Source organism: Lissotriton vulgaris, chromosome 1_1 (assembly GCF_964263255.1).
Source record: "Lissotriton vulgaris chromosome 1_1, aLisVul1.2, whole genome shotgun sequence".
NCBI classification, from domain to species: domain Eukaryota; kingdom Metazoa; phylum Chordata; class Amphibia; order Caudata; family Salamandridae; genus Lissotriton; species Lissotriton vulgaris.
In genome coordinates, this window is record NC_141685.1 from 657,309,201 (window position 1) to 657,336,853 (window position 27,653).

Sequence of the window (27,653 nt, forward strand, 5' to 3'; positions counted from 1 at the left end):
GTGCCTCCTTGCGTGGCATTTGTGTTACTGCCACTTGGGCCTCTCCTCATTCCTTTTTCTCTTTCCGTCTTCCGTTGGGGTTGGCGGACTCGGCGGCCTTTGGCTCTCATGTTTTGTCTGCTGTACATAATTTTTGTTTTGTACTGCTTTTATTTGGGTAGCTTGACCTGTTTTGCTTCAATTTATGGTTTTTATTCCTACAATCACTGTGTGCTTGGGTATGGGCTCACTGTTAAGGAATGGGATGGGAAGACAGGACGAGGAGGTGATGCCCGGTTACTCACCGGTAATATTCATTACTCCGAGTCCTGGTCTTCCTGTCCCATTCCTGAGCCTTTCCCTCCCCCCCTGGTTTTTGTCTTTGGAGATTGTTCTCCTTTCTGGGTTTTCTTTGGTATCCTCAGGATGTTCTATGACGCACTTCCCCCTTTATCCTCACCAGATTGGTGGCGCCATTTTGGGGGAAGTGCTGAAAAGCTCTGCTAAGTTTTAGGTTTCTGGGGGGCAGACTAGCTGCTCACTGTTAAAGAATGGGATGGGAAGACCAGGACTCGGAGTAATGAATATTACCGGTGAGTAACCGGGGATTATTGAAGATAATATCCTGTGATTTCCAGTATTTGACAGAAATTAACATAGTCTTTTTATTCGATCAAAGTTTCTGACAATATATGGAACCGGAGCAATTGTATATTTCTCCCAAGTTTGAAAAATCTTATTTTACCTTAAAACTGATTATATTTGGAACGAAAGCGGTTTTCTTCAGGCTACTATACTATTTGTGTATGTTTTTGTTGTGTTCATTCAAGGGCAATTAAGCTAAAGCCAAACAACATCTTACACTAGTCTTCCATCGTAAACCACTGATTTAGCCGCATGATTGGAATAAGAGGCTTCTGTTTGAAGTAACATGTTGCCTGTACTGTTTCTGGCTTGTTACATTGTATTCAAAAGAAAGCGGATGAGCGGCAGGGCAGAATATAGAACATTGACCTTTTAGCCGCCATCTTGGTAGGAGGCTTTTGTCCCCTGTGGGAAGCGTGCACCTAGTCTTCAGTGTGCCGCCTCTCCATTATTTATTGAATTAAAGATGTTGCGCGGAATATGCAGATTCTCACTGAGCGGCAGCATATCTATGATTAGGAGGTAGGTCTTTATGACCTCATTCATGTCTTTATCATATTGGATAGATGATTACGTTTTTAGCAATTAATTCTTCCTCACTCATGATTTTATTTAGTGAATCCCACCCGGGATGCAATATATTTAACATATATGCTTCTGGTTTTCTATTTAGGTGAGTTTGTATATATGTTTAACTCCCTTGTTTAGGCATCTGTTGTTATCACAATACTATTGGCAAACATTATTTTATTAGGAGTCCTTCACGTGGGGTTCCTTATACGAGACAAGCATATTCTGCCATAATTTTCTGAGCCCAGTGGAACCTATCACCAATTTACATTTGAGGGATGAGCTGTGGTTTCCACATGAATGTCTTTTTTCGACTCTAGGTGAGTCACATCCATGAATCGCGGATCATCTATTATTTTTACATCAGGCCTGGCATTATGTATTTTAGCATAGAGGATGTTTATACCCTGTCTTGACGAAGCCCCTGTTAGATGTAATGGAATTACACGTTCTTTGAGGGTCAAAATATCGACGATTCTAACCTGCATAGACAGATGTGAAATAGAAGGAACGTTAACTTTCCCGTGGGGGCTCTTTGAAGGTGGGGGTCCTGGGCGATTGCTCCCTTTGTAACCTGCATTGTAATTTCTCCTTGTTGGGCATTTGTGAACTTATGACTGTCAGCCCATTAAAGAGAGAGTATGACATTCTGACATAACTGCCAGGCTCGCTAAAAGAATTGGGATTTTATGTTAATGTACAGTTTTACTTTGTGTTAAACTTCACAAACACTTTTTGCACCTAACACTTGTGGAGCACCGTATGTACTAATTGATTCATTGTCATGCAGTTATGATTAATGTATGACAATTTCTCATCAACTGCTTTGGTTGGCCGATATGTTTTTTAGATTCATCTCGATATTTGAGTCTATTTTATGAGCCTTTGTGCAACCACAGACTTTTTGATTTGGCATACATTTGAATCCAACAGAACCACTGTTTGATATGCCACATGAAATACCAAACTCACCTTTAACAATGGTGTCCGTGTCTTTTCCAGATCTACAGGTTGTTTCGGACCACTTTGCTCCCCGTGCAGTAACAGCCGCCTGGTTGCTATGGGTTCTCCGACCAGGGAATACCCTTTTTGTTGCAACCACTTCTTATCCAGCATTGCACCCAGTCCCCCACCAACATGTAATTTGGGCTTCCCATATTGGCACAGCACTGTGTGTTATCGAGCTCCTGTCTCCCTAGTGTCCTGTTCCCAGCAAGGGTCCCTGGGATTTTCATCCCTTTTGCATTGACATAGCATCCCTGTCCTGCTGGTTTCACTTTTTAAAACACAGTAGGGCATCTTAGGTACCACTTGTTCTCCATTTTATCCTTAATGATGTTTATCTTTAAAAAAAATGGTTAATTTATCCGTTTTTGATTTTTGTTTACTTAATATTTACTGCATTTGATTTTCTATATATTGACCAGCCATAAATGCTTGCAAGCCTTAGTTTGTCAAGAGAGCAGGTCTCCCTAGAGTGAAATTGCCTTATTCAGTGGTCCCTTCGAAACCGTTTAAGCAGCAATCTGTTTGCTAAAGAAAAAGCATGGGAACTGATATCAAGGACACAACAAGCATTGGCAAAGTCAACAGGTTTTGCCTATGTGAGATTTATTGGCTTTGATAATGTTGTTTAGCTATGTTGCAAATGGCTGAAAGTAATGTAAAAGAGCTGTATGACACAGCTATCGTTGTCCACGTTATAGCACTTTTTAATTTCATTTTCAGTTATACTGCACGGAAGCTAGCGCTACTGTATAATATGACCTGGGTTTTAAGTGGGCCGGTATAGCAGGCCAAAAATACCCCTGCCCAGTTTAAACCCGGGTATGGTTTGGCCCAGGCCAGAGTATACCCGGGGGATAAAGTGTCCTCGGCTAAACTATGCCCGGGGGTTTCAAATAGACTGAGGCAGACCATACCCCACCAGGCCAGATTAAACCCGGGTATAGTTTGACACATGCCAGAGTATACCCTGGGGGATAAAGTGTCCTAGGCTAAACTATACCCGGGGTTTCAAGTAGACTGGGCCAGACCATACCCCACCAGGCCAGAATATGCCCCTTCTGAAAGATGAGGCAGAGAACCAAAACTTTTAATATAATTAAACATTTTAATTATAATTAATTGTTCTATGGCAATTATTAATACAGAGAACAGCCGACAACGAACTTCCGCCGATATCCGACAAAGAACTTCCGCTGATATCTACAGTGAGCATTATAGAGTATTAGTTATGTGCTAGATATGTGCTTTTAGATGTTAGATATTTGCTTTTATTTTATTGTGTTAATACTACTGAGAAGTATGGTACTAACCTTTGATTTTTGTGGAAGTTTATTATTTTTTCTGATTAAAGTTTTTCTGGTTGAAGCAATCAAATTCTGTGTGTTTACAGTTTTAAATAAAATGTTGAAATATTTAGTTATTCATGTGTATATTGCTCAACACTATTGATATCATGAGAGTATAATTTGGCAAAGAGTGGTATGGTTTGGCCTAGGCCATGATATACCCCAGCGTATAAATTGGCCCAGGCCATAATATACCCTTGTATAATCTAGCATCGGCCGTTTTAACTCGGTATACTCCGGCCTGGGGGTATACTACATATTTACAACAAGGGGTGGTGAGGGACAGAGTCTCTGAATTAAGCAGAAAGCTCTCACCCAGTCAAGAGATCAGGACTAGATCCAACACCGTTTTTTAGCTCACTGCACCATCCCAGTTTCAGAACCTGGCTGTATGCAAATTAGTCTGTTCCTGTCCCAGTGCATGATGGGAACAGGGCAAACCAAACTACAAAAGCCAATTCTTACACTGGGAAGGAAACAAGCTCCCGGGGACCGGTTTCTGGCATTACAGCCGTCTTCGGCCCGGTTTGCTTGAATCCTGATGGTGCAATGAGCAAGGGTCTCACATCTGAGAATACCCTTCCAGGCTTAGGGTGGACAAAAATATTTACAACAAGGGGTGGTGAGGGACAGAGTCTCTGAATTAAGCAGAAAGCTCTCACCCAGTCAAGAGATCAGGGCTAGATCCAACACCGTTTTTTAGCTCACTGCACCATCCCAGTTTCAGAACCTGGCTGTATGCAAATTAGTCTGTTCCTGTCCCAGTGCATGATGGGAACAGGGCAAACCAAACTACAAAAGCCAATTCTTACACTGGGAAGGAAACAAGCTCCCGGGGACCGGTTTCTGGCATTACAGCCGTCTTCGGCCCGGTTTGCTTGAATCCTGATGGTGCAATGAGCTCCTTTCTGGTGAAGAATTGGCTTGGTAGTTTAGTCTGCCCTGTTCCCATGATGCACTGGGCCAGGGACAGACTGATTTGCATATAGCCAGGTTCTGAGCTGGGATGGTGCAGTGAGATAAATAACGGTGATGGATCAAGCCCTGATCTTTGGACTGGGTAAGAGTGGTCTGCTTAATTCAGACACTCTGTTCATCACCACCCCCTTTTCTGTATCGTTTTTGGCCACTATAGGTGTGGCAGGGTATACTCAGACATGAGTCCCTTTCTCACTGCACCATCAGGATTCAAGCAAGCCGGGCCGAAGACGGCTGAAATGCCAGAAACCGGTCCCCGGTAGCTTGTCTCCTTTCTGGTGAAGAATTGGCTTGGTAGTTTAGTCTGCCCTGTTCCCATGATGCACTGGGCCAGGGACAGACTGATTTGCATATAGCCAGGTTCTGAGCTGGGATGGTGCAGTGAGATAAATACCGGTGATGGATCAAGCCCTGATCTTTGGACTGGGTAAGAGTGGTCTGCTTAATTCAGACACTCTGTTCATCACCACCCCCTTTTCTGTATCGTTTTTGGCCACTATAGGTGTGGCAGGGTATACTCAGACATGAGTCCCTTTCTCACTGCACCATCAGGATTCAAGCAAGCCGGGCCGAAGACGGCTGAAATGCCAGAAACCGGTCCCCGGTAGCTTGTCTCCTTTCTGGTGAAGAATTGGCTTGGTAGTTTAGTCTGCCCTGTTCCCATGATGCACTGGGCCATTGACAGACTGATTTGCATATAGCCAGGTTCTGAGCTGGGATGGTGCAGTGAGATAAATAACGGTGATGGATCAAGCCCTGATCTTTGGACTGGGTAAGAGTGGTCTGCTTAATTCAGACACTCTGTTCATCATCACCCCCTTTTCTGTATCGTTTTTGGCCACTATAGGTGTGGCAGGGTATACTCAGACATGAGTCCCTTTCTCACTGCACCATCAGGATTCAAGCAAGCCGGGCCGAAGACGGCTGAAATGCCAGAAACCGGTCCCCGGTAGCTTGTCTCCTTTGTGGTGAAGAATTGGCTTGGTAGTTTAGTCTGCCCTGTTCCCATGATGCACTGGGCCAGGGACAGACTGATTTGCATATAGCCAGGTTCTGAGCTGGGATGGTGCAGTGAGATAAATAACGGTGATGGATCAAGCCCTGATCTTTGGACTGGGTAAGAGTGGTCTGCTTAATTCAGACACTCTGTTCATCACCACCCCCTTTTCTGTATCGTTTTTGGCCACTATAGGTGTGGCAGGGTATACTCAGACATGAGTCCCTTTCTCACTGCACCATCAGGATTCAAGCAAGCCGGGCCGAAGACGGCTGAAATGCCAGAAACCGGTCCCCGGTAGCTTGTCTCCTTTCTGGTGAAGAATTGGCTTGGTAGTTTAGTCTGCCCTGTTCCCATGATGCACTGGGCCAGGGACAGACTGATTTGCATATAGCCAGGTTCTGAGCTGGGATGGTGCAGTGAGATAAATAACGGTGATGGATCAAGCCCTGATCTTTGGACTGGGTAAGAGTGGTCTGCTTAATTCAGATACTCTGTTCATCACCACCCCCTTTTCTGTATCGTTTTTGGCCACTATAGGTGTGGCAGGGTATACTCAGACATGAGTCCCTTTCTCACTGCACCATCAGGATTCAAGCAAGCCGGGCCGAAGACGGCTGAAATGCCAGAAACCGGTCCCCGGTAGCTTGTCTCCTTTCTGGTGAAGAATTGGCTTGGTAGTTTAGTCTGCCCTGTTCCCATGATGCACTGGGCCAGGGACAGACTGATTTGCATATAGCCAGGTTCTGAGCTGGGATGGTGCAGTGAGATAAATAACGGTGATGGATCAAGCCCTGATCTTTGGACTGGGTAAGAGTGGTCTGCTTAATTCAGACACTCTGTTCATCACCACCCCCTTTTCTGTATCGTGGGGGTATACTACTGCCTGTTACGCTGGGTCTCACCTGTGCTGAGCACCGTCAGTTTTTTAAAAGGCACCTCGAAACAGGTCTCTATCGGGCTCTGTTTTGTGCCCTGGCACAGGCGGCCCGTTTTTTTCCGGACTGCAGTGACAGCAGGCACATTGATGTGAGCGTGCTCACACTGCTCACTTCTCATTAGTGGGGAAGTTACGGCATGTCGTCATGCCAGGTGAGCGTTGTTGGGGAAGGGCAATCCTTTAAAGTGAGTAATTTCTCTCTAAATTTCCCTTCTCTTTTTGAAACTCAGGAGCAGCGACATTGTTGTGGTGTCACCAGGGCTTTAAGTGGAAGCTTTTTCAATGTTATATACAATCCATAGTTGCTGCTTATTTATCTTATGCAAATAACAACCATTGACAAAGCCAATAGTCCTGACTTTTTGTATCATATATTCGGATGCAATGATAGAAACAGCAAAATACAAGTCGATAGGCACACTATGCTAAGCACAGATTTTTAGCGTATGCGTTTTAACCTCATCGCTGCTACGGAGATTTTCCCCCGGTGCTGCATCCTCAGAATTGGGTGTGGTCATGACGGAACGGTTCCGTCATTAGCACAGCTCAACCGATGCTCATGACGGAACCGTTCCGTCATGAGCATCGAAGGGGTTAAGCCACGCCCTTAATTACATTGCCCACGCCCCTTTGAGAGATCCCCCAGTTTTTTCATCCCACTTAAAGACCTGAAATGACAAAAAAAATGGGCAAAGTCAGTGGCCTTTTCGCTTTACCAATGCTTGTTTTATTGTCTACCAAGGGTATTATGCACAGGTACTGCCCCGTGGTGCCAGCTCAAGTCTTCCTCTCGTTGGGCTTCCTGCCAACGTGCTGCCATGTTTTTTTTTGTTTTTGCCATGTTTTTTTTTTTTTGCTCCCAACCCGCCTTCTGTTAATTTTTGCTTCTGTTTAGCACTCTCTCCCTCCTAACGCCATCCATTATATCAGCCTTTACTCTAGCCAAAATTATTTCTGTTTAACTTGAATATTTGCCATAAATACATCAAATGAATCAGACATCTAATTTATATGAAAATGTCAATGAATTCGTGAAAGTAGTAGATTAGCTATGACGTTTGTTAGAAAAGCAGCAGGTTGTGTATTTTATATAAATTACTACTCTGATCTGGCTATGCTCACTGCTGACAAAAAGGGGTTGAGCACCTTGAAGTGACGCTTTTCCTGGGTTGTGTTTTGTAGCTCGGTAGAGAACAGGAGGCCGCCTGACCTGGTTGACTGGGCTGTTGCAGATGTTTACAATTACTTCAGGACTGCAGGGTTCGAAGAACAAGCCTGCGCTTTTCAAGACCAGGTAAATTCGACGCAGAAAAACATATCGTAATTTTATTTGTGTGTAGAGTTTTGTTAATACTTTTGACTCAATAGGAAATGCTGCACTAAACTTTTGAGCCTCTTACGAAATTCATGATAAAGGAATGTGAAAGCTTTCTAGATGGCCACATGATGGCACTCTCCGCCCATTTACCGACAACAGCACTTTCTGCTTATTTTTTGTAACGCAATGCTTTAAAGACTGTTTTTTGCTTATAAAACAACTTATAACTTACATTTTGTTTTAGTAATAACCCAGTATCTTAGATAATATCATTAAGACCTGCACTGATATACAGTTTTTTCTAAGTTCCATACGTTATGCTATGGCCTCCAAGAAGCTGGCTCCTTTTAATGTAATATTGATTATTTTAAAACCTGTTATCTTTATTTTTAAGGTTTTTCTCCCTTACATTCTCTTTTACAAATGTGCCCTATTCCCGAAATGCACTGGTAACCTGAGGCATGATAATAACTAGGGCTCCTGGTTTTATGGTATTTATTTTTTAAATATTTCCGTCTGTATTTATCCATATTCATTTTTTGGTCATTTTATCTGTATTTATCCTCATTTATTTTTGACGCAAGGGAAAAAAACGCTAAAGCTAGTATTTTTCCACATTTATTTAATTGACATGCACACTTGCACTAGGTTGTTATAGCTGTTTTTAGGTCTCGTCTACGCAGCTCGAATGCGCTGCATACGAGACCTTTAGCCGTCGTACAGCTCTTTTTCCAAGCACATACTCGTGCTTGTGGCGGCATACAGTTGCGGAGTGCGCAGCGGCGCGCCACAAGCACGAGTGTGTGCTTTAAAAAAGAGCAAACAGCTGCTGCTTAGCGAGCGCACCCGTGCACTCCTCCACCCCTCCCTCTTGTCTTTTTTGTGGTTGTTTACTCTCTCCTGTTGGTGCTTTATGGGATGTTGACATTTACATGTCATTTACTGCTTTTGATCTGTGTTCAAGTATCCTAAGCACCACAATAATTAATGCTTTTAAAATGTGAAGACGCTGGTGGGATTACATTCATTCTCTATGTACTCCTTTTACATAAACATGTGGAGAATATCTATTAGGTGCTTGCTTGCCTTACATTTAGTGACATTTCCATTTGGGTTCTCCTTTCTTCTCACGGGCACTGAGTTTTCTTCAACATTGTTACACTTGTAATCCTAATTTTTATCCATCAGGAATTTTGCTTCCAGATTTTTGCTAAGATACATACAACATCTTTGCCCTATCATTTAAAATAGGTTTTTTATTTCTACAGTTACTATTACAATAAACATTGCTGCCCATTTCCCCATACAAATGCATCTGCATCACGATCCGCACTGCTTGCAGAGACTATTTCCTCATTAATTGTGCTCAGAGGACATAATAATATCTTGCACTTTCCTACTGTGCTATTATCATCCATAATTAAATATTCCATTGTAACGCACAAAAATGGTTGTAACTTATCAGTCTTGGGCTTGCAAGATTTAAAAAATGGTCTTTAAGGTAAAAGGGCAACTGAAACAAAGCTTGCAACAAATACACCTATAGCATGTATCACAGCACGCGGGACAACGGCCGCAGAATAATGCAAAAATATGAATGACTCAATCAATCAATCAATCAAATAATTTGTAAAGCGCGCTACTCACCCGTTAGGGTCTCAAAGCGCAGGGAGGGAGGGGGGTCGCTACTGCTCGAACAGCCAGGTCTTGAGTTGTTTCCTGAAGGAGAGATGGTCCTGGGTCAGCCGTAGGGGGGTGGGGAGGGAGTTTCATGTTTTGGCCGCCAGGTAGGAGAAGGATCTTCCTCTGGCGATGGCTTTGCGAATTCGTGGGACCGCGGCGAGAGCGAGGCTGGCGGAACGGAGCTGGCGGGTGGGTGTGTAGAATGTGAGGCTGCTGTTGAGGTATTTGGGGCCCATATCGTGGAGAGGAGAGCCTTGTGTGCGTGGGTGAAGAGTCTGAACGTGATCCTCTTGCTGACGGGGAGCCAGTGCAGGTCTCTCAGATGGTCAGAGATGTGGCTGTGACGGGGGATGTCCAGGATGAGTCGTGGAGAGGCGTTCTGTATGCGCTGGAGTCTTTTCTGGAGTTTAGCTGTGGTCCCAGCGTAGAGGGTGTTCCCCTAGTCCAGTCGGCTGGTGACGAGGGATTGGGTGACAGTCTTCCTGGTGTCAGTGGGGATCCACCGGAAGATCTTTCGGAGCATGCCCAGGGTGTTGAAACAGGATGACGAGATGGCATTGACTTGCTTGGTCATCGTGAGAGATGAGTCCAGGATGAAGCTCAGGTTGCGTGCATGGTCCGTGGACTTGGGGGATGATCTTAGGATGAGGACTTCAGTCTTGTCTGAGTTCAGGTTCAGACGGCTGAGCTTCATCCATTCTGTGACGTCTGTCATTCCTTCCTGGAGGTTGGCTCTGGCGGTGACAGGGTTGTTGGTGAGGGAGAGGATCAGCTGGGTGTCGTCAGCGTAGGAGATGATGTTAAGGTTGTACTGGTGCGCGATGGCTGTGAGAGGGCTCGTGTAGACGTTGAAGAGGGTGGGGCTGAGCGATGATTCTTGAGGAACGCCGCAAATGACTTCGGTGGCCGCGGATCGGAAGGGGGGAGGCGGACTCTCTGGGTTCTTCCGGCGCGGAACGAGATGATCCATTCCAAGGCCGTTCCTTGGTTTTCCCGAGTTGCTGCGGCGCCTTATCAGGGTGCGGTGGCATACGGTGTCGAAGGCTGCTGAGAGGTCCAGGAGGATGAGGGAAGCTGTATCCCCGTTGTCGAGCAGGGACCTGATGTCGTCGGTAGCTGCGATGAGGGCGGTTTCGGTGCTGTGGTTTGCTCGGAAGCCGGACTGCGAGGGGTCGAGGGATCCGATAGTCTCGAGGAAGGCGGAGAGTTGTTTGTTGACGGTCTTCTCGATGACTTTGGCCAGAAAAGGGAGGAGCGAGATGGGGCGGAAGTTCTTGAGGTCTGTGGGGTCCACAGTGGATTTCTTCAGGAGGGCGCTGAGCTTGGCGTGTTTCCAGCTCTCCGGGAAGGTGGCGGAAGCGAAGGAGCTGTTGATGCTGTCCCGGAGTTGGGGTGCGATGATGGAGTCTGCTTTGTTGAAGATGTGGTGTGGACAGGGGTCAGTTGGGGAGCCGGAGTGGATTGTGTTCATCATGCGGGTGGTGTCTTCGGTGCTGACCGGGGTCCAGGAGCAGAGGGTGGTGGTGGGGGCGCTGGTTCGGTGGTAGGGTGCGTGGTCTGTTCGCCGAAGCTGTTGTGTATGTCGGCGATCTTGCGGTGGAAGAACGAGGCGAGTGAGTCGCAGAGGTCTTGCGAGGGTGTGATGTCGTTGTTGCAGGCGCTGGGGCTGGAGAGCGCTTTAACGATGCTGAAGAGCTCCTTGCTGTTGTGGGTATTGTTGTCCAGTCGTTCTTTGAATGTTGTCCTTTTGGTGGTGCGGATCAGCTGGTGATGTTTGCGGGTGGCGTCCTTGAAGGCTGTCATGTTTTCTACTGTCTGGTCGCCGCGCCAGGCTTTCTCGAGGGTGCGGCAGGTTTTCTTGGAGTGTTTGAGGTCGTTGGCGAACCACAAGGTTTTCTTGCTGCCGGGTCTGCTGGGAGTGTTCTTCAGTGGTGCCAGGTCATTGGCGCAGTTGGTGAGCCACTGTGTGAGGTTGTGGGCTGCTTTGTTGGGTTCCGTCGTGTTGGTGGGAGGGTTCCGGCTGAGGGAGGTGGTGAGCTGGTTGGCGGTGATCTTGCTCCAGCTTCTGCGGGGGACCTGTTGCGGGTGGTGGAAGGACGTGGTTCTCCTGAAGTTGAAGTGGACGCAGCTGTGATCTGTCCAGTGTAGTCCGGTGGAGTTGCTGAAGGAGATGTGCTTGCTGGAGGAGAAGATGGGGTCAAGCGTGTGGCCGGCGTAGTGGGTGAGGGTGTTCACCAGTTGCTTGAGTCCGAGGTTGGCGAGGTTGTCCAGCAGGGCATCGATGTTGCTGTCATTGTTGTTCTCCAGGTGGAAGTTGAGGTCCCCTAGGAGGATGTAGTCAGATGAGGTGAGGACGTGCAGGCTGACGAAGTCTGCAATGGCTTTGCTGAATTGAGTGCTTGGTCCCGGGGGTATGTAGATGAGAGTGCCTCTGAGGGTGGTCTTAGGGTCGGTGTGTACCTGGAAGTGAAGGTGCTCGGCAGCGGTGAGGGTGCCGTCGGAGTTGGTCGTGATGCGGATGGTGTTTCTGTGGACGATGGCGATGCCTCCTCTGGTTTGATTGACGCGGTCCCTCCGGGTGATCTTATAGCCCTCCGGGATGGCTATGGCCATGTCAGGGGCTGAGGAGGCGTTCATCCAGGTTTCTGTGAGGAAGGCGACGTCTGGTGATGTTGTGTCGAGGACTTTCCAGAGTTCGACGGCCTGCCTGTGGACGGAGCGGGTGTTGAGCAGGATGCACTTGAGGTGATCGTTGCTGGTGCTTGGCTTGGCGGGTGCGGTGCAGGTTCGGAGGCATGTAAATTTGCAGGCTTGGCAGGTGAAGGGTCCGTGGGTGCGTTTCGGGGTGGCTCGGTGGCAGGCGGGGTTCCGGCCGGCGTTGAGTGCGCAGAGGGTGGAGGTGTCGTAAGTCTGATGGGTATGCTCGCCTCGACGAGGGGCAGAAGTCCTGGCGCTAGGCGCAGTCCAGGCGTGGACGGGAGTAGACGGGCTTGCCTTTGGCGCGCCCACAGCACGCGCCCACTGCGCTGCCGTGCTGGTTCCTCCATAAGAGGATAACTCGGAGGGAGGAGCAGCTGGGGGGCGGGAGCGGGGCGGGCAATTGGCAAGGGAAGGGAAGGGATTACAGAAGGAAAAACAGGAGGGGGAGCACTGGTGGGGAGCGTGAGGTGGGGGGGTCAAGGGGAAGCCATAAAACCACTAAATACAAAATAAAAATACGGCGACAGAATACGGCGACAGAAACACAAATACAGCAGCACAATTAGAGCAGCACAATTACGATCACAATACCAGTCCCAGGGGCAGGGGCACACCAGCGGCGGGCTCCAGGCAGCAGGAGGGGGGCACGGAGGCACAGGGGGAGCTGTGGGGAGTGTGGGGTGACCAGAGGTCAGGTCATAGCCACTGCTGCGCGGCTTCCTCCATAAGAGGACAAGTGGGAGGGAGCAGAAGCTGGGAGGCGGTAGAGGGGCGGGCAATGGGCGAGAGAAGGAAAGGGATTACAGTAGGAAAAATGGGCGGGGGAGCAGCGGCGGGGAGCGTGGGGCGGGGGGGTGGTCAAGGGGAAGCCAGAAAACCACTAAATTCAAAATAAAAATACAGCGACAGAATACGGCGACAGAAACACAAATACAGCAACACAATTACAGCAGCACAATTACGATCACAATACCAGTCCCAGGGGCAGGGGCAAGCCAGCGGCGGGCTCCAGGCAGCAGGAGGGGTCACGGAGGCACAGGGGGAGCCGTGCGGCGGTGGGGTGACCAGAGGTCCCAAAAACAAGCAAGGTCACACCGCTGCTCCCACCCCACACAACGTCATCACACTCACCAAAAGTTTATAAGCAGGGAAAGGAAAGAATGTGAACACCCGTCTGAACTGATTGCCCCTAAAATAAGAGCTGCCAGAACAGTTGATCAATTACTCACGTTTCAAGCACTTGCGCAAGTAATTGGCAGTTGTGAAAGGTGGTTTATCTTAACCTTGTGAACATTTTAGTAAAACAATTAAAAATACAGCATAGCTCCGCTGTCATTTTGTTGAGCAGCTCATAACAGTGACTATAAAATGATAATTTCCCACCATATGTGCAGCCAGGGAAAATAAACCAGCTAAGCACTCGTCAGTCTCAGCGATCAAACTCAAGCCTCACGCGCCCTCTAGTGGCCACTCTTGAAAAATAAACTGTGTCCTTGATACGTCAACGGGGTAAAATTCAAAACAGCTGATTTGGGACTCTACTTCGAGACTGCTTTGGCCATTTCGAGTGAGTACGGCTATCGAAAACCATCATGCAGAATATACATAGAGGGAGGGGCTTTTTGGTCAGCAGGCTTCATCCATTGGCCTTCTGAATGGTCATTTACATTTTGCTTCTGCCCCTCACAGCAGTCAGCACTGGGGAATGGATCAGCCCACTTTAACCACAGGCTCCCTTCATGCTGGGGGACCACACAAAGGTTCTGCATATTAATCACGCCTGCTTAAAATAGTTTCTCTTCAATAACATCTCTCTTTCAATGTGTTTATAAAATGTAATTTAATTTTGATTGTATTTTTAAAAAATGGCTATTTGTTTGGCTTGCGTGTCAGGTGACCAGTTACATGGTGATTTATTTCCAGTCTCCTTTTCAGATCTGGATTAATAATGCAAGTCAGAGTCTGTATTTTTTTTTTACCTGTTTCTTTTTGTTCAGATCTAGGATTTCCAGAAAGCCCTGTGCATGCAGAACACCAGTTATCCAGTTGTTGGTTTGATATTTACATCAAACAAATCACTGCTTTCTGGCAGGTGTAGACTTTGTCTGCTTCATTTAAGGCAGAGGAGCTAACTCATATGATAACTGTATTATGCACTAAGGAAAGGAGAATTGAGTTCATGGTGTGAGATGTATGTGGAATCATCTATACGTTGATGTATGTTTATATATCAAGTATTGGACGTTGATAAGAGTTTTTGGGATAAATTGGTTGTAAATTGCCATGTTGCTGTCCCTTACCCACCATTTTTGCTCGAATAATTTCAGCAAAGATTGTGGTATTTCTTATTGCCATACCTGCCAACTCGCATTGGGCCCTGGTGTGGTATTGGCACTGTTCGTACAGCCATTTAATAAACAGCTGGTATCACACTGTGAACACAAGGTGAGAGGGAGACTCTTTCAAGTTCATGCGTGGAGGATCGGCATGATTTTAAGTCTTTACAGGTTTTGCAGCCTCACCAGGCATTGCAGGTGATCTCAGGATCCTATGTGTTTTGAATGGGCAGGCAGTGCAGCCTCAGAGACCCACTGACACTCCTCACCCTGCCCCCTCCCATGCATGCTTTGTCAGTGATGGCTCAAATCCACGCCTAATCCCAGCCCTCTCCTTCCAAGGCCACTCCTCTCACCTGTAAGCCGCGATGGTGAACATTATTTTCGAGGTTGAAAGCCGTTTGTATTGTACTTGTTCTGCACTCCATTTTAACCCCGGGTTGTAGCTGGGGTAATTTAGAGCAAAATCCAAGTGAGAGCTTGTTGTGCTTAATTTAGTATTGCCTCCTTCACCCTCCCATGCAACTAAAAACAAAAGGTTGCTGGATCTGCAGCCGGTGTCCTGGGGTGTTTTCACACCTCTAAATGGACATTAGCTGCTTCCACTGCTTCAATAATTATCTTGCGTGAACTACCACTGTGAGGGGTGCTGGGGTGTCTTTGCAGGCTCTGCCCTTCCAGTTTCACCCGTCTCTAGAGCAGTTTCAGGGCAGCAGTTTGGCCGCCCCTTTGCACCTCTGACTCGGACTTTACAGAGGAGCACAGAGGCAGGAGGAGAATTTGTCCAGTTTTGATATATAAATACAGACAAAAAACAAAATGTTTTCCGTCTGTATTTATATGTAAAAATCAGTTTAAATGGAAAACCGGGAGCCTTAATAATAATGCACCGGCGCAGTGGCGGCTCCTCCGCCGGACTTCTGCCCTGCTGCTGAAAAGGAAAAACAAAATGATAATAATGTATCTTTATCATTTTATTTTCCCTATTGCAGTCAGTGGCGGGGCAGGGCGGGCCTGGCCAGAGTAGGGGAGGAGTCGTGTGCACTCCCTAAGTGCGTATGAACAGCCCTCTTGAACGGACCAAACAGTTTATGCGCACTTTGCATGTTCCTACTAGGCTGCAGTACACAGCCTGCTCAGGAACATGCACAGGCTCCCTGTTCCAGTCTGACCGCTGATGCATTGTAGCGTTGTGATTGCCTCAGGGAAACCTGTCTGCCCAGGTTCTTCCTGCTGCTGGCTGGGACAGGAAGAGAAAGAGAACGAGGACGGAGGAGAGGCGGCAGCCGGCCATTGAAGGTAAGTCCGTTTTAAATGTAATTCGCCACCCCCCCCCAACCTTCCAACCCAAAACCACCCCCGCCCGGTAGCAGCAGCTGCGCATTTAAAGTTAAAGGTAATCTTTGTGGAGGATGACCCTATAACACACTAGCGATCAAAATGTATGGAATTAGTTCAACAAGCCTTAAGCGATACTTTTTTGAATTTCTTTTTAAAAAAAAGTTTTGAAAACCTTTATTAAAGGTACAGAGATGTAATCCACAGCATACTGCCTACATCCCTAGTAGGGCCGGCATTGCGATGTGTCGTGTCTGGAGATAATATAACAAAAGGGGGAGTACACAGCAAGTCGCCTACAAACACATCGGGTAGGCCGCATTAGTTGGATCAATGTGCATTGAGGGCAGTAGATTATCTGCAGTCATGTAAGAACAAACAATAACTGTTAAAATAACATTTCCACTATTGTACTGTGAGCAAAGTATGCATGTCTAATTTGTTGACGCATTCTGATCCTTGGGGTGTGAGGTGGTGTCTCGTGATGACCTATCGTCTCCAGTATATAGTGTGTGTTTACTAAGGTGGGGGTTCCCTTCACATCATTTCCTAGGTCTGCTTTAGAGCAGTGCTGGGGGGGGTCGTAGTTTCAGTGGCGGTAGTGTGCTCCGATAGATATGTTTGTAAGGGCCCCAGATATCCCTTGGGCGGGAAGAGGGGGGTTGGAGGTAAATGTAAATGTATTTGAGCTTATATAGCGCACAGCTACCCACAAAGGGTTTCCCGGCGCTTGCTTAGGGAACCCGTCCTGGTATTCCCCTGTGAGATAACCCCGGCAGGGTCCGCATAAGTAAGTCCGCATAAGGTCCGCATAAGTATGTAATTGCTCTTGACAGTAGATAAGGTCTTGGAGCCAGTCCTTGCATTTTGGCGCCCTCTCTCTTTCCCACCTACAGGCAATCCTTCTCCTGGCAATAAGGAGTGCAAGAGAAGTGTATCCCCCCACTTTGGCGGCAAGGAGTCAGTGTATCCCAATAGTGCAGTCAGGGGGTCTATGCGGAAATGTAGTCCTGTCGTGTGGTCTAGCGCCTTCAGTATCTCGGACCAGAAGCGTTGGATGGGCGGGCAGTCCCAGGCTACGTGTTTGAAATCCGCACCCTCTCTGCCATAGCGGTCACGTCCGTCATTATCCCGAAGTTGTATGCGATGCAACTGCGCTGGTGTATAGTAGAGGCGATGCACATATTTATAGTGAATAAGCCTTAAACTATACTTAAAAGTTTTCACCACTTGTAAGAACGTGTCCTATTTTCGCATGGTTGCCCCCACTTTTTGCTAAACTGCTGATGTACTTTGAGTGTGCTCTGGGTACCTGCCAAACAGGTACCCAGGGACTATGTTCTTTCCCTAACCTGCATTGAAAACAAAACCCAATTGGCACTCTTTGGCCACAGGTCAGTCCCTTGTAAATAGTACCACAGGTATCAAGGGCACTGTGGCCAGGGAAGGCCTCTATGGACTGCCGCACGTATTGTGCCACCCTTTGAGGCCATGTACCTTTACACATTCTCACCACTGCTATTGCAGGCTGCGTGTTTTGGTGCAGAACAAAGTCAAGAGTCGACATGGCACACATCCCTGTGTGCCATGCCTACAACCCGCTGTCTTGGAATAGGTCAGCCACCGCTCTAGCTGGGTGCACTATACCAGCGGTGATGGTACAGGTGCATGAGCCCTGTACCCCTACAGTGTCTACACCAATTCCTTGACATTGTAAGTCAAGTAATGCCATTAAGAGTATATGATACTGGGAATTTGTCTTTACAAACTCCACACCACCATAATGGCTTTACTGAGGACTGGGATGTTTGGTATCAAACTTCTCAGCACATTAAACCCACACTGATGCCAGTGTGGGAGTTAATGAAAAATGCACAAAGAGGGCATCTTAGAGATGCCCCCTGAAAAACAACCTAACACTATTGTCCAGGCTGAGTGGCTGCTTTCCGGCTGCCACCACCAGACATGTTTCTGGACCCCTGGGTCAAGAGCCTGCTGCTCTCGGGTGTCTGAAGCAATGTAAATCCTGGGACGAGGTACCAAGCCTCCACGAAGGGGAAGCTTCAAAGGCTTGCTGCATTCGTGAGCTTCCCCAGGCCTTTTGCTGCTTCCAGCAACTGGCCCCCACTGGTTCTGAAACCTTCTTTGGGCAGGAGAATCGGCGGGGAAACCAAGTGAGGAAGGGAGGTGTGTCCACCTTTGCAACCTCACCCCTTAGGTGGGGGAGGCAAGGTGAAGCACAACTCTCAGTCCCCGCCATCTCGCAGATGGGGGGACCCAGCCAACCAGAGGGTGGCATAATAGGGGGTGTATCCACCCCAAGGAAGGAACCCATTGGTCTCAACCTTTACCTACGCGTAACACCCCTAAATCTAGTATTTAGGGGCTACCCTGAACCTTGCCTCCTCAGACAAGAACCATCTAAGAAGGACCAAAGAGCCGTGCTGAAACTAAGAAAAGGAGAACGCCCACTGACTTGCCCCTAGCCCTACCGGCCGGTCCCCACCTTGAACCTGCTCCAGCAAAACCCTGAAGTGTGCTGCAACCAGCAACCTCAAGAAACCTGAGGACGGGCCCTGCCTTCCACAAAAAAGATTTTGTCTCCCATGAGCACCGGATTTGCTCACCCACAGACTCTGGCTCTGGCCAAATCCACGAGCCTGCACCACTCTGCACCCGACCCCTATGGCTTAAGTTCAAGTGGCCAAATACCACAAGGAGGTCTGGTGATCTCTGACCTGCCTCGAAATCTCCAAGCGAAGCCTGCAGTCTCTTTCTGGAGGATCCCCCAACCGTGACCGGAGCTGGTAAGGAAGACCCGACTCCTAAAGACACCCCTGCACCCCAGGTCCCATGGCCTTGGGTGGCCCAACCAACGGTGTCTCAGCTTCCCCAGGCATCCCAGCTTACCTCTCCAACCATTGGTCACTTCCAGAAGATCGTCGTCCCTGAGCCTGCAGTCTTTGTTGCAACCAGAGAATCGCACTTGGTTGTTTTATGTCAAATAAAGTTATTCAAAAGAATTTTCTAAATTCTCAATTCTTTATTGTTCCGTGATTCAAAATTATTACTTTTCTTTCATTTTTTTGTTCTTAGTTCATGGGTTTACTTCATTCAGTAACATCCATTAATACATAAATAACAACGTTATGCCCAATGCATGTTGGGCTTTACCCTTCATCAGGGTACTTATTCTGAAAACAAAGAATAAACATGAGATTAGTCCTGCTCAGTACTCAATTATATAATCAATGTGTTATGTACATAATCATGCTGAGGTTTGGACCACCATACTTTAAGCGGTTAATGAAGTGATGTTAATACAGAGTTTTGCCCATGTGTATTTAATCGGTATGATCTCACAAACGTCAATAACATGCTATGTACCATGTTTTTGGATATGCTGAATGTCATTTGTTTCTGTGTGAATAAATCGCGTGTTTCGAAAGTGAGTATCTATTTAGCAAGTGTCAATTTTAGCTCAATCAATTATGAAACACGAGTGCCCTGTTTGTAGAGAGTTCTTCACTCCTTCGTGAATAAATTCATGGTGTAATTTCAGTGCTGGGTGATATGTTTTCTTTTTTAAATAGTACGTGTGCTCATGTGATTTCGTTTTACGTGTGTTTTGATGAGTGCTCTGGTACCCGAATATTAATACGAGTGCTCCAAAAGTGTAATCATGCATTGCGCTTTTTTTGCCAATGTGTGTTATTACTTCAAAATGAAAAGAGAACTGTAATAGATATGCGAAAAAATGTGAAACCCAAAGTGGGACATTGTCTTTCTATCATTTGAAAACGTCATATAATGTCTGTATTTGACAATCTGTTTTATGGTGTAATCTTTATGATGTTCCCGACCAAAAATAAAAATACTGAATACTTGTGTAATTCATAGTGAACATTTCTATAATGTGCGTAACCTGTAAAAGTTAAGTTGGGTAAAACTTCGCTATAGCATTTTGTACTGCCCCTTCGGTTAGCAAAGTGGTGCACCAGATGAATGCTTATAAGTTGTTTTTTGTATTTAAACCCTGAAATATAAATTAATGTTATCCTCATCCTGATAGGTACATCTGGGTGTTGAAATGCTTATAATTTCATGCACATCTGTGTTTTGTATTACAGTATGTTGGTAATAATATGTTAGTCCATTCTCATAGTTATAAAAAACAACCTCCATATGTTCATTTAGACCTCTTGGGTTAATGGTATTCATGTGATTAATCCAAAATGTTTCTCTCTGTAATAAACATTGTGTATTGTCTCTTCCTGGTTGAATAGGTACTTGTTCCAAGATCAAAAATCGTAATTGACTCATGGTGTGATTGTGGGTGTTGAAATGGGTGACAACCGTGCATTTGGGATTCTTCATGCGGATATTGCTTTTCTGTTCATTTAAACATGTTTTTATTTTCCTTTCTGTCTTTCCCACGTGAGCATATCTACAAGGGCATTTCAACATGTAAGCCACGTTGTTACTGTTACATGTTACTGTTACTTTCAATTTGATGGTAGTACCTCGGGTGGGATGAGGTATGGTACTCCCTTTTATAATCGCATTACAATTTTCACAATTCAAGCAAGGTAAAGTTCCACTGTAACTTTGGTCTCTTTTCACTTCTTTTTTGTTTAATATTTCTTTGAGGTTTCGTGTGTGTAAGTATGCAAACCTGGGTTGATGTCTGTTTCCATTGGCCAATATTTTAATATTGAATTTTTGATCCTAAAACTTCGAGTAGAAAATTCTGTCACAAAAACCATTTTGTGTTCATCTTCTTTTACGTTTTTGCTAGTTAGCAAAATGCCTTGTGTTTCTTCATGTGCCTTGTTGATTGCCTCTTGTAAGATGTGGTCAGGGTAGCCTTATTGTCGGAATTGTTTAATTGTTGTAATCATGCTTTCATTGTATTGTTCATCGGTTGATGACATTCTTTTCAGTCTTAATAGTTGTGAGAATGGTAAGTGTTTTTTTAAAGATGGTTGATGGAAACTGGTGAAATGAAGTAGGTTATTACGGTGACGTAGGTTTGGGGTATACACTTGTTGTCAGATGTCCCTGTTGGTTACTGATTAAGAAATACAAAAATGTAATCTGTTCCTTGCCAATTGTAAATGAAAAGCCGATTCTTTCATTAACAGTATCTAGTTTGTTAATCGCTTCTGTTAGATCCTGTTGTGATCCTCTCCATAGTATAAAAATGTTGTCAATGTATCTTTTATACATGATTAAGTTGTCGATCCATTCTCGCTGATTTGAGTATATAATCCAGTTCAAATCTGTACATGAATACAATTGCATACACCGGAGCGGCACAATTTCCGATGGATGTGCCTGAGGATTGGATATAAAAATCACCCTGCCATTCGAAATAGCTATGGAATAGTGTGCAATGTAATAATTCCATAAGAAATATTTTGAGGTCTTCCTCTTTATGTTATGTTATGTTATGTTAGCAGTTTTGTAAAGCGCAAACAGCTGCCCCAGCAACGGGGCGTCCCGGCGCTAAAACCATAACACAACCAACTGAAGACGAGAGATGGGATCTACAGGGAGGGAAAGAGATGGGTTTTGATCGATCTGCGGAAAGCTAACATATTATCAATGCATCGGATGTGGAGAGGGAGGGAGTTCCATAACTTGTCCCCCAGTAGTTTGAAAGAGCGCCCTCCGATGTGACAGAACTTTGTGTGGGGTATCAAGGCTAGGTGTTGCCCCATGGACCGGAGATTCCGTTTGGGATTATAGGGGGTCAACAACGAACGGAGGAGCTCTGGACCTTCATTCTTCAAGATTTTAAAGGCAAATATGAGGGCCTTGAACTGGATGCGGGCTTCCATGGGCAGCCAATGTAGTCAGCTCATTGTTCATTAGGAAAGATTCCACTCCTTGTATGCCCATATTGTGTGGAATTGACATATGCAAAGATTTCACATTGATTTTGCAAAGAATCAAGTGGTTTGTATAGTTTGGTTTGCTTCCTCCAAAATGTTTAAAAAATCGGTGGAGTCCTTTACATATGTGGACATAACTTGAACCATGGGCTGTAAATGTTTATCCAAGTATTTTCCTATGGGTTCATGAATTGAATTAATGGTTGATACTATTGGTCTGAATGGTGGTTTTGTTGGGTGTTAGTGGATTTTTGGAATCATGTATATGTAAGGTAAAGCTGGATTAGTTTTTGTCAAATAGATGTTTTTGTTGTTTCCTATAGTGCCGTTTTCTATTGCTATGTCGAAAAAAATGTTAAGGATTTTTTTAAACTCCTTGGTTGGGTTGAATGATAATTTCATGTACGTATTGTCATCCTGTACGTGAACATTTACATTTTCAAGATAGTAATCCATGTTCATAACCACCAGTGCTCCTCCCTTATCTGCTTAGCGAATGGTTATTTTGAAATTAGAAGCTATTTGATTCAATGCTTGTTTTTCCTTTTGTGTAATAGTTGTTGTTTTGGACCTTGGTTTTTGAAGATAGTATCCAGATCTTTTAATATGGCTGCTTCAAAGGCGTCCAGGACCTTGTGACTAATGGGTGCTATAAATGTGCTTTTATTGTGAAAACCCAATAGTGTATCCATTTGTGACTCATCCAGTTATTCCACAATATTTTCAAAGAAGTGTCTCAATTTAAATGTGTGCATGAATTTATATACGCTGAATTGGGTCTGAAGAGCAGTGCGGAAACTAAGAGGAGGAGGACGCCCACTGACTGACCGCAAAACCCTGGTGTGTCCTACAGTCAGCAACCTCAAGAACCCCGAGGACCTGCCCTGCCTTCCACAAAAAAGGCTTTGTCTTCAATGAGCACCGGATTTGCTCACCCACAGACTCTGGCTCCGGCCAAATCCGTGAGTCTGCACCACTCTGCAGCCGACGATTGCGGCCCGAGGGACCCAACACCACAAGGAGGTCTCCCCGGCAAGCATGGTGATCTCTGACCTGCCTCGAATCTCCAAGCGAAGCCTGCTGCCTCTCTCTGGGGGATCCCTCCGACTTGACCGGAGCTGGGAAGGAAAACTCGTCGCCTAAAGACACCCCTGCACCCACAATCCCATTGCCTTGGGTGGTCCAACTGATGGTGTCCCAGCATCCACAAGAATCCCAAATTACCTCTCCAACCGGTGGTCACCTACAGAAGATCTTCATCCCCGAGCCTGCAGTCTTTGTTGCAAGCAGAGAATCCCCATTGTAAACAGCAAGGCACACAACGCCAAAACAGCACCCTGCACTCAGCCGCCCCTGCGCCGCTGCAAGTGTACTTTTGGGTGATAACTCGGTTCCCCCTTTGGCCTGAACCTAACACCAGGAGCTTTGCTCCCACAACCCTGTGGCCGGCTCGTGAGCAACCACCAACCGGAGGGCCATTATCCCCCATTGGCTAAGATTGGGCCTCAGCACTCTGTACCCAGCCGCCCTAGTGCCACTGAGGGTGTTTAAAGGGTGCATCCTTGACCCTGGGGGAACCATGATTCTTACCCCAGAATACCAACTCCCACAAACTTGTACTTACCTGTAAACCGATAACTCAGTTTCTTTCCATAGGATTGCATTGACTGCTTTTCTTGAATATTGTTTTAAGTGTGGAGTTGGGTTGTATGGAACATTGACAAAACTTCAAATGTACTAAAGGTGATTTATTTACCTTTTGTCTAGGAATGTCTAAGTGTGATATCGAGGCATATCACACTGATTAGCCAAAGTAATATGAAAAGTAATCAAATAAGTACTGTATAAAGTAATCTGAAAAGTAATTGAACAGTAATTTGGAAATATTGACTTACCTGTACTTTAATCAACTGCATTTGAACCTGCATTCAATTGTAAAACAGTGCATAAGATTTTGCAAAGTGTTATTTAACTTACCTGCACCAGGATTGGCTTGGTTCTAGAAATAAAATAACTTAATAATATTTTTGATACAAACAAATTGGTCTTGAGTTAAGTCTTTGAGTGAGTGACATCATTTGCTGCCTGAGTGTGTAAAACAAATGCTTAACACTGTTCTCTGATAGAACCTTACTGCTCGCCCACACTACCACAAATAGAGAGTAAGGTGCTATCTACTTTTACCTCTGCCTACCTTTGGGGTTCCACTGGACTCTGTACACACTATACCTCACTTTGGTATATACGGAGCCAGCTCCTACACCACGCAAAACCGTATGCCATCTGCTCAGTCTTCATGATGGCGTCTAAATCTCACAAAAGCAGCTTAAAGCTGTAGACATCTCAAGAAAATCAAACCTTTTATTCCCCAGACGATCTTTAGTAGTGAAATTACTTGTTCTTTCTTAACTTCAGTACAGCAATGCAATCCTCACAGGAACTCCAAAATGTCACCTTACGCCCCTAAACGCAATAGTGCAATTTTTGTTGTTCGCGGTCTTTAATTATACCTCTAACTTTGCATAATTACACTTAATGCAAATTCACAAAATCACCAAAATCATGACCGCGTAATTTAAATTTCTGTCAGGCCTAATATTGGGCAAGACTATGAGGCTACTAACATATGAGTAAAAAGAATAATAGTAAGCGAAAGTTCCTTCAGGTGTTTCTTTCTTCCAAAGTGCACGGCGTACCATCACAGTAGCGAAGGGGAAAGGGCATACAACAGATGCCAGGTAAGCAGCATAAGAAACCTCAAAGCAGTGACCAAAAAGTTCACTGGACATGTCTTTCTCGTCTTCTCAGTGGAAAATCATCCGTGTCCCCACTCATTTAGTTTGTTGTTTTAGATTTTTTTGTTTGTTACTTTTTTGGGATCCCACTCCCTTTCGATCGATCTGCTGTGCACCTTTTTTTATTCTGCTGTTGGAAATTGAATTGCCAGAGTGGATTCTAGGCCTTCTCTACCTCTCAGACAATCTTGGATAGAAGACCTCCTTTGACACTAGCAGGCAGATAGTGTAGAAAATGCCTACCTGCAAACCATTTATATACTTTTTCAACATCTCTGAGAAACTCTGCACACAATCATTCTAGTGTCTTAATCAAAGGGCATCATGGATTACAATAGAGTTACTTAGGGCCTTATGACGAGTTTGGCGGACCATAGGACCACCAAGCGTTTGTGGAAGTCCGGCCACTGCTACACTGCGGGGACGCCCGCAGTATTACATGTGTGGCAGTCGGACCACCACAGGACCGCTGCTAATGCCAGGGATCCAGGATCCTGTGGCGTGGCGGTTAGGCGGAGTAATATGCTGGCGGTGCGGCTGTTACGGGTTGCCTCCCAACCACCCATTCCATGGTGGTGAGCCTGCCATGACAAGGGTGGCGGTGAGGCAACTAACAGGGTCCCCTGCCACTCCAGGGCCTGGGGTACATTCAGGGAGGCAAATGTTGTGCCCCCTTCTGGAAATTCACCCCCAGTTCTTGCACGGTATGGAATGCAGGACATGGTACATTTCATACCGTGCAGGAACGTGCTTCAGTGGTGTCACAGCGGTACATATGTAAAGCTTTCCAATGAGTCTTAGACAGGTATCGCCATGACACCGCCGCAGCACTACCCGCCAAGGATTACTGTCGTAATCCGTCAGGCAGTTGCACTGCGGGCTTAACGGTTCTCCTGTGGAACGCTGCCGTGACGAGCCGCAGGACTACTCCCAAACTTATAGTAAGACCCTAAGTGTGAGTTTAGCAATAAATGTTGTCTACTGGTAGTTTCTAACATGTGAGCTACCTCTAGTCTCTGAACATGTATTGCCTGATAGAGACTTCTAGCCACAGATTCCTAACTGTAAAACAGCGATTCTTAAACTTTTGACTTCTGTGGACCTCCACTTGATCATTACTGAAACCCGGGGACACCCACTGAATCCTTATTGGTATCTGGGTACCCCCAATGAGTAATTACTGGAAGCTGGCTCTTATGTTGCCACGTTTCCTCAGATCTACATACTGGGGCTGAAGGTAGTGGTAAGCAATAGTTCCAGGGTTAGAATGCCCTTTTGAATCTGTGGAAACCTACTAACTTGCATGTTTTAAGGGTTTTCATCAACTCTTCCCTAATATTTTCCCATACTGAGAAATGTTGGAAATTTACTCCTTACGAAAGCAGACATAAGCCTTCTTCCAGAGTTGGGAAAAATGTGGGTGGATGGAAAGTGAATTTGCAAACACTCAGATTTTCGCATGAGCAAATCTACACATGCATATCTGCTCATGCTAAAATGCAGTTCACAAATATTTTGTAGGAGTACTATTTCGTGTCCTACATTTGTAAATTTTTGGGAATTCACAAAAGCCATATAGCTGCACTTAATGCAAGGACATATACGATGGGTGAGATTTTTGAGACTTCCTTTAGTAATTGGGCCCTTAATTTAGTCTAGCCATGACCTTTTTGCGTTTATTAAAATTCTGTCTCTCTCTCTGTATCAACTGGCTTCACTGTGAGTGACAGCATTCCGTTCTACAACAAGGAGCATATCGGCACACTAAGTAGTTTTGTTCAGTGCCAGTCACTAGTGTGGCAGTGTATGCTTTTTGAGACCAAAACCAATTTTTGCTTTTGCCAATGTTTGTTATAATCGCGAGGGCCCGGCAGCTCCCACAACAATAAGGTTTTACAAAAACCATGACAAAACAAGTCACACATTAACAAAACTAAAAGGCTGACCACCGAGTTCAGATTTACTGACTTTGCTAATGCTTGTTTATTTTTGTTTCCCATAATCTTATTGAAACTGGTTACACTGATTTTCCATTATGTATATTTTTAGGAAATACTAGCATGCACCAACACATGTTACTAAATGATTCTGCATAGAAAGTTTATTTTTTTACGAACATTTTATTTTGAAAGCAAAGAATCATCAGCCTTGCTTTCAAGCTTCTGCAATTATTTGCATCAGATCAGAGAGCATTCTGGGAGCATTAGATAGAGCCTCATATTGCTAAACTTGGAAAATGTGTGTACACATTTTTATACTGGAACCATTGTCAGTAGTGCAGTCAGAGCTTACAACATTTACGTAGTGCGCTCACCCTAATAATAAAGACTTTCAATTAACGAACCATAAATACAAGTTTGAACAGCATTCACATATGGACAAAAATATTACCTTAACTGCAGATAGTGCCCTTCCCTGATCCATAATGTGGTGCTGCCCACTGGCAGCCAAAGGATTTGTGCTGCAGGGTGCTTGGCCTACTTTTCTCAAGGACAAAATACACATAAAAATGTGTTGCCCTTGACCCCAAACAATATGTCCTGGGCGTCAGGGTATAGGGATTCCATTTCCCTTCTTAGAATATTCCTAGGCCTCAAACTGGATATGGAAACCTTTGATGAGCAGTACTCCTGCACGCCTGGTAGGTGGTGTCCTTCAGCTCCGTGTAGTGTCGTCGTCTGCGCCGGGAATGATGTGTGCGGTGCCTATTTAGGCACCACCCAAGGGTGCTGACTAGAGTTCTTTTCTATCTGCACCAGTCAGAACAGATCTGGAGAGAACTATCCAAAGTCATTTTTTGATTGAACTTTTTTTCGAGCTGTTTCTGATATTTCTTCAAGTTTTTGTCTCCTGGTGTGACTATGTCCATTAAAAAAGCAAGTTTAGAACCATGTGCGCCTCTTACTGCCAGATGTTGGTGATGGACCCGCATTTGGTTTACCTTTGGTGTTTGGAGTGCAATCATGATGCCAAGACGTTCGAGGATGTCACACCAGTATCCAAAATCGCTGAGGGAGCATTCCCTCAAGCTCCTCGACCAGCCAATGCTGACCATCCTCTCGATGTTCTAGATCTCGGTCACGAGGAAGGTCCCCATATCATTTGTGGAGCCACACCACTGAT

The 27,653-nt window shown here is 45.6% G+C and overlaps 1 protein-coding gene across 3 annotated transcripts in view; it reads left to right on the forward strand.

Moving 5' to 3' along the window:
• Positions 1-27,653, forward strand: part of SAMD13 (sterile alpha motif domain containing 13) — a 346,193-nt gene that overhangs the window by 225,282 nt on the left and 93,258 nt on the right. For all 3 annotated transcript variants that reach the window (XM_086954289.1, XM_086954291.1, XM_086954290.1), the window contains one exon: positions 7,646-7,757. In XM_086954289.1, the coding sequence (XP_086810415.1) occupies positions 7,646-7,757 (112 nt within the window). The remainder of the gene's footprint in view (positions 1-7,645; positions 7,758-27,653) is intronic.